A 7662-nucleotide genomic window follows, 5' to 3' on the forward strand; every position below is an offset into this window, starting at 1 on the left:
ATGCTGCATGCAACCTGACCTGTGCTACGGCTGCAAGGATGAAATGCCACTTTATACACACACTTTATAATATTTCCACACAAAGCTGTTGACAGACATTGTGTTGTGTTGTCACTAATTATCTGTATTAGTTTATGGCAGTTTTACAACTTTCGTACTTTCTCTTTCCTGCTTTGCCTCAGGACTGGGGGGCACTGCAGACCCATCTTTAATTCTGCAGGGGCACAATAGCGCCCATGGATGCAGCTGAAAAACAAGAGCCGAAACTTGTTTATCAACCACTTGTTTCACCCTCAGAATACCACCAGTGCATGTTGTCGCCAGGATATTTTAAAAATAAATCCAGCAGCTATAAAAATCCATTCATGATTTCTCATGTTTATACTTCTTCATTGAAATGTTCTCCCTGTGGAGTTTTGTAAGCTTCCAGATTTTTTTTTATCCTATTACTGTAATGCACGCTGACGGACAAAATATGTCTGCTCAATTGGAAGAATCTCAGTCGACTGAGGGGTCTCCGACTGATGATTAAAACCTTGGATTTTCAGGGGGCAGCCCTGCTTCAAACTGCCATTCGATAAAAGCATGCTTAATATTAATCTCTGAATCCTGAATACAAACAATGTGAACACGTTAAGCAAAGTAATGACATGTAGAAAACAGTCTGTAGGGGTTCAGCAATTAAATCAGTTCTGGATCGGACCACACAAATATAACATACATGGTGAAAACACTCCTGTTGCAGCCTGTTCATGTATTCAGAGCAGTGGATGGGGAGTTACAGCACAGACAACAGAACTACCCCAAATATGCTGGCACCTCCTGCTGGTCAAACTAGAAAATGAGTCCTAATCCTGCAGCAGCAGCAGCAGGGGAACAGCCCACATATAATTAGACGATCAATGGAAGTGCCAGTATAGGCAAACCTATAAAAATCACTGTTATCTGCACTGAGTTCCCACTTAGTCCTGCAGCCCCGCATGCGCCACACACTCCTGGACACATAGACTAAGCTCTGATCCCAGAATATCACAGAAAGTCTGCTGTTTACTTTAAAATCTTGTTCATTGGAAATGTTCTACCCACAATCCTCTTGGATTCCCTATTAGGCAGTCTTATCTGGGTGTTTCATAATCTGCCATGGCATCAGCAGCTCTGCGAATGATGAATAGTCGGAGTTATTTGGGGGAAAGCCTGTGGCATTAATCACGATGTAAAATAATCTCAGGGATATGATGAGTGTGTGCGACCGGGGCAGCTCACCTGCTGTCTGCATGTATGAGGCCCCGTGTGGCCGCACACTCACATGTTACATCAAGGTTTTGTTAGTAATTGAAGGCGACACTAAGCCTGTCAGTTTGGACAGCAGGTTTTGCACATCAGACTGAATGTGCAGCATTGTGTGCGTCACTGACCGGGACACTGTGGGAAAATGAAGGGAGGAGGATGGGGAGGGGGGGGGGTGGGATGAGGAGGAGGAGGAGGAGGAGGAGGAGGGGGTGGAAGAAAAGAAGCTCAACCTGTGACTGCTGGGAGGAAGGAAAGTGACTGACAGCACAGCGTGGCCGACTTTCACAAGGAATAGTCCAGCTTCTGGGGCATTTTTGAAAAAGAAGATATTGGGAATACCTTCTGGTTTTTTATTTCTCAGGGCCTACGGGTGCTTTAAGTCCCAGCAAAGATGAGCTGTATCCCCGCCTCACACAGGTAAGATACATGACTAAATAATAATAAATAATCACTAAACAGAAATTTTACACAATGGAACTACCTGCTCAGACTGCCATAGCTGTGACAAATTCAGTGTGTGTGTTATTATGAGACCAGACTGTAGATTTAACAAGCGAACAAGATAATTGATTCAAGAGGTTTCTTATACCTGAAACTAAATTTATCAAAACCTTGAAGTGGAAATGGGATTACACAGCAACAGCCTGGATAAACACCATGTCAATCAGTGCCCCAATTTCAACAGCTCACTATACTGTAGCTACTGTAGTACTGTAACAGAACTGTGCAGTGATGCCACCGACTCTGGTTAAGCTCAAATAAATAAAAATTAAAAATAAAATTAGTAGTAATTGGAGACTGTAAACTCTGATTTTACCCATGTGTCCCATCCCAATAGATATTTTATTCAGATGATCCATGCCATCATGCCAGTGTGCATATACAGTATAAACACACTGTACATTCATTAATATGTATTTATGCCTATTTGGAAAGAATAAAAATATAACAGGTCTGGTCTTTCTATTCTGACTTTACAGGCGGTTAAATCAACTGGTCAATCACTTTTATACACTTCAACTAGTGAAACCAAATGTTCTCCTACTTTCCTCTTTATAATTCTAAATAAATAAATCTCAGGTCCTGTTTTTATTTTCCACCCTCTCTCATCCCTCCCCCATCGCTAGAGTTGAGGAGTCACTTGTCGTTAAAGCCTGTTATGTTATTAAGTGCTTACCTGCAGATTAACACAGCAGGAGAAACTCTTTCCCCTCTCCATCCTCATCCCTTCACTCGTTGTCCACACAGCTAGTGCCTTTTAAAAAAAAAAAAAAAAATGGAACATCTCACTGTGAAACACAGGGAAAATCAGTCCTCCATCTGCCTGTCGCTGTGGACTTGACCTAAATTGGAAATCCCTGAGATAAAACTCATAAATCTTAGGTCACATCCGAATTTCATGTCAGTATAAATGCAGTGTTTGTTGTTGTTGTCTTTTTTTAACTGTGAGGATAATGCCTGGGCTTGGGGCCAGGTGGAAGGTAATACATTTGTAAAGAACAGGATTAGGACCACACGTGAAAAATTTCTTTCAGCTCTGAGATTAAAATTAAGTCAGAGGTCTGACTTCATCAGCAGAGTTTTACGTCAGTTTTACGTCAGATTTCTGTGTAAGAATTAATAAAGTAAAAATTCTGAGCTTGAAGTAAAAATTCTAACAATGAAGTAAGAATTTATTTTAATATCTGAATCCTGAGAACAGTCTTGGAATTGTGAATTCTAACATAATTCTAACTCTTCTCTCTGACTTTAAAGTCAAAATTCTGAGTTTTATGACAGAATTCTTAAAATAATGTCAGAATTAATTCAGACTTAAGATATTTTGTCACAAAGCTCTTATTACATTTAAATATATGGTCCCAAAAGTGTGACAATCTTTGTAAACCTTTACATAGGCTTTCCATACTGCATATTTCTAGACTAAGGCTATTCTTAGTCCAGGACTATGAGTTGACTCGGGATAATTTAGCCCCTTTTCACACACATATTGTTAACCTGGGGTTAACCTACATCCTGGGCTATATGATTCACATTGTACTTCTGTTAGATGGGTTAAAAATCTGTGGAACATACAACAAATGTTTACATTCCAGAATAACTGGTAACTCATATTTAGCAGCCTTTGGCCAGAGATATACTTGCTGTTTAACCATACGTTTGCGTATGCATAGCGTTAATTTCTGAGGACACGCACAACCATCGCTCCAAATGGACACAGGATACGCGAGGCAGCCATGAAGCATAGGGATGCATAGGGGTGCGTAAGCGAACGTGTAGTTAAAACCAAGTATATTTCCACCTTTAGGCCCATTTCACACTGACAGCTTTTTGTCCAGTTTAGTGCATTTTCAGAGGAAAATCCCAGAAACAGGAGGCTAACCCTGCCTGGGAGCAGCAGGCCCTAGGCTAAAGTCATGGTTAGCCTGCTTTGGAACGTGTCAGGATTGTGCCAGTGTGAAAGCTTTCTTAGCAAGGGACTAATAAGGTTCTAAGAGAGTCTTAGCCCTGGACTAAGTGAAGTGTGAAAAACCTTACAGCCTGAACAGCAGATCTCACGTTGCTCTGACAGTGTGTCTTAGTTCCAGTCGAACTTGTGTCTTGTGATTATTGTACAATGGTTTTGAGTTCTGGTTTAAGCATGTGCAGTTCTTTTGTAACTTTAATTCATTACTGAAACCAATTCAATTCAGTGTAAACTAAAGTCAAACAAGGCATCTTTGGATTAAATAGTTCTGAAATTTAATGATTATTGATGTGGTTGGATAATATACACATCACAGACAACATGTACTTGAATCAAGCAATACTGTATGTTTGTGTGTGTGTGTGTGTGTGTGTGTGTGTGTGTGTGTGTGTGTGTGTGTGTGTGTGTGTATGTGTGTGTGTGTGTGTGTGTGTGTTTGCAGTATGACCACTCTTCTCAGTCAAGTGGAGTCTCAACTAGAGGAGAATCCAGTTCAGAGAAGAGGGAGCAGAGCCTACCAGGTACAACTGACACCTTTACTTTGGCTCAGTCTAGTGCAGTGTTCTGTCTTACTTAGCCTTGTTTAAATACTATTACTTGTCTTCAAATGTGCATGACGCATTTTCTTTAATATCTTAGTGCAATAGCAAAAATTTCCCCATATTTTTTAATTCTTCTGAGAAGGCTGATGCTTTGGCAAGGATGTGAAGATGATAGCACTGTCTCAGATGTGGTGATATGTGTTGTTTTTATTCCATGAATTTAGGACAATGCATAACTTATAAATGTCCTTCCTGGTCCAGATCTTCCCTGAAACCAACATGAATGAAGAGTCGGATTCCAACACCTATCCTGAAGACTTCCTGTACAGGAGAGAGCGTCTCCCCTCCATAGTAGTGGAGCCAACAGAACACAGCGAGATGGAGAGCGGGGAGCTGCGCTGGCCTCCAGGATGCCTGATGAGCAACAATGTGGAAGAGGAGGACGAGGACAGCAGTGCTGATCGCACAGAGGGCAGTATGGATGGAGAGCAGCAGGAGGACATGGGGGAGGAAGGGTAAGGACTAGACTGTTACAGTCTCTGCAATTCAACCACAGTCTGTCAGGATTTAACCAATGAGGACTAATACTGGGATTTCTGATTAATGCTGACAGTATTATATGTGACAGAAAATTCTTTTACATTTTATCCCTTCATTACACATTAATCCAAGAGCATAATGAAAGATTTATTGACCTTAATAAGCACTGATCACACCTTAGATCCTTGTAGCTACAAAATGCATACTGTTAATAAATTCATAGTTAACAGTTAATAAATGCAAAGTTAACTTAACTTAAAAATAGTTAAATGTTAATAAAAGCATAATTAACTTCTAATAAATTCATAGTCAGCTACTAAGAAATAATATGTAATAATATATAAACTGTAAACAAGTTTCTTATAAGTGTTTCGAAATGTCTTATGATCTCACAATAAACATGTTTATTGTGGTATTATTAACACATATATAGTGACAATAACACATATTTATGTTAATAAGAGTCTTATTACCTATTACCCTTTTACCTAATAGGCCCTTTAATATAAAGTGTTTTTAATATCCTCTGCATTGACTGGACCACCTGACTGACCGTGTTGGACTGTTTTCTCTGTTGCAGCTCAATTGCCAGGAAGTCTTCCATTGGACCATCCCAGAGTCAGCTGTCCCTCTCTCGGTTAACCCCACCTGCCTCCCCCACCCCACCTGAGGCGGCCCCACCCTGCCTGAGGAGCTGAACCAGTACAACCAGTATGGACTGATAACCACTGCAGTTCAGCTGAACCTGAACCTTTATGATGTGTAACCTCTGCGTGTCTGACGATCCCGATAACAGATGAACCCTTTGGGAAGGTTGAGATGCTTACACATGTAAATGTATTTGGACTAAAACAAGGTCCATTTCCAAATAACTAGTACTAAGCTGATTCAAGTACTGCCATATTTGGATTGATACCTCTCATTTAAAATAATCTGTTGCACTTTACTGCTAAAGTAGGTAACCAGAAGGTCCAGGACCTCCCAGGCTGATTTATTTCTTTTATGACGCAAATCTCATCCCACAGAAAATATGCATGTGATGAATGACTATCGGGGCCAAAGCCTGGCCCTGGCCCAACATGTCTGTTATGGCTGTTGCTGTAGTAATGAGAGCTCCAACTGTGTCATGGAATAACTCCGTCATAACATTAGTGGACCAACAGAAAGGAGGACACCTCCATCATCTCCAAAAGGAATAGCTGCCGTGGCCTGTGTGGGATTTTAAAGTCCCGGTGGTTAAGTTCAGGGATAAGACTGACGACTCTGATCATACCTAGTTTGTTAGGTCTTGATTGACCACATTTTGTGCCAGCATTAAAATATGGCTAAACTACACTGTCAAATATATATATATATTTTTATGTCAAGATGTAATAACATGCACTTTAATGGGATTTAGTCCACATTGGGGCAGCACAGCTCTAAATTCAAACCCTCACAATTGAAAACTGAAATTAACGTCAATGTGTGCAGACCCTTCAGAACAGTCATATTCATTAAGCAAAGTCAAGTTATTGTTAACCTGTGGAATATTGACTTGAATACATTGTATATACACAGCTACAATGATTAGCTGCAAATTCTTTTTTTTTTATTGAAATGCTGCTTGATATAGCAAATATGCTATGTATAGGTCCACCCCTATTTTAAAAAAAAGTGAAAAGTATCATATCTGTATGATTGTTTGTTGGGAACTCCAGTGTTAATTGTTTTTACAACCTAAGTTGTTTGGTATGTTGCTTTTTCCTCCATTTTAGTTTCTCACAAATGCACAAATTTGATTTGCATCTTGTCATGAAACTGTAAAGATTTATGCCACAGTCATGGACAAAGCTGAGTGAAAGTTGAAATGTAAAGAGGAGAAACCAACATATAATTTTTGTATAATCTTTATGTGGCGATAGCTCTAGGTCTGTATGCACCTTTTCCTTTATGTACTGACAGCTCAGTCTGGAAGGCTACCGTACAACAATAAAGTTGTATTTATTTCCACATGGTTCTTATGCAGAAGGTCATTATATGCAACCCTGTCTCCTAGAAATTTTGTATATTAGTGAATAGTTCTAGACTGAGAAGTGTAGAAAGGCCTGCATTTGTCTGGAAATGAAGTCCTGCACCATTGGAGCCGAATAAAAGCAGAAGCTGTGCACACACACCTTGATGCAAGAAGCAGGATTTGCTGTGGCTATAATTTTACTGTGTTTTTAGCAGTCAGCTAGGACGTTGCAGATTATGTTTGTCCAAATATTTCACAAAATTGTGACTTGATGCTAATTTAAAAACATGAAAAACATGTGTGTATAGTTATTATGACCTCAGTGCAAAAATCGAGTTGATTTCACAGAATATGAACATGAATATGAAACAGTAAATTCCCCTGATTTTCAATCTTAAGTACAAAACCTTGCCCAGGTCCTTATCAGCTCAGAGATGACACTTGCTGCTCCAGCAGACAACCAAAGCCTGACGGATTAAACAGCAAGCATACAGGGTGTCATTAGAAGCCAATAATAACACCCACAGACACACATAGTGTACTGTACACAGTTGAGATGCCCTCAGATCAGTGAGTAACACAAGAGTATTAAGGCAAATTAAGGCAAAAAGTCAAATCCAATTTATGTTGTTTTATTTTTAGGTTCTTTAAACTCTTCAGGTTCTTATGTTGAATTGCTTAAAGCTTTATTTGAAGATTTTCAGATAAACGACAACCCTTTCCACTTATGACTCTGCTGTTTTGCTGACTGACAATTTAACAAGTCAAAGGGGTCTGCTGCCGTTAATTTCACCTCAGTGTTAACTAGAGGGGCCATTAACCCCTCAGAG

General features: G+C 39.8%; 1 protein-coding gene across 1 annotated transcript; it reads left to right on the forward strand.

Moving 5' to 3' along the window:
- Nucleotides 1-1541: 1541 nt before the first annotated feature.
- Nucleotides 1542-6828, forward strand: LOC146318674 (protein LBH-like). Its single transcript, XM_084730291.1, has 4 exons — nucleotides 1542-1707; nucleotides 4197-4275; nucleotides 4558-4811; nucleotides 5417-6828. The coding sequence occupies exons 1-4, from the start codon at nucleotides 1682-1684 to the stop codon at nucleotides 5532-5534; spliced, it is 477 nt and encodes a 158-aa protein (XP_084586417.1). The 5' UTR covers nucleotides 1542-1681; the 3' UTR covers nucleotides 5535-6828.
- Nucleotides 6829-7662: the final 834 nt, after the last annotated feature.

This window comes from Lutjanus erythropterus, chromosome 11 (assembly GCF_056507025.1).
Source record: "Lutjanus erythropterus isolate fLutEry1 chromosome 11, fLutEry1.hap2, whole genome shotgun sequence".
Lineage (NCBI taxonomy): Eukaryota > Metazoa > Chordata > Actinopteri > Lutjaniformes > Lutjanidae > Lutjanus > Lutjanus erythropterus.

Excerpts from the sequence above, each read along its gene's own strand:
- LOC146318674 (XM_084730291.1), top strand. The coding sequence starts at position 1,682 with ATGAGCTGTATCCCCGCCTCACACAG. Across the intron at positions 4,276-4,557 it reads GAGGGAGCAGAGCCTACCAG|ATCTTCCCTGAAACCAACAT; the intron begins GTACAACTGACA and ends TTCCTGGTCCAG. Across the intron at positions 4,812-5,416 it reads GAGGACATGGGGGAGGAAGG|CTCAATTGCCAGGAAGTCTT; the intron begins GTAAGGACTAGA and ends TCTCTGTTGCAG.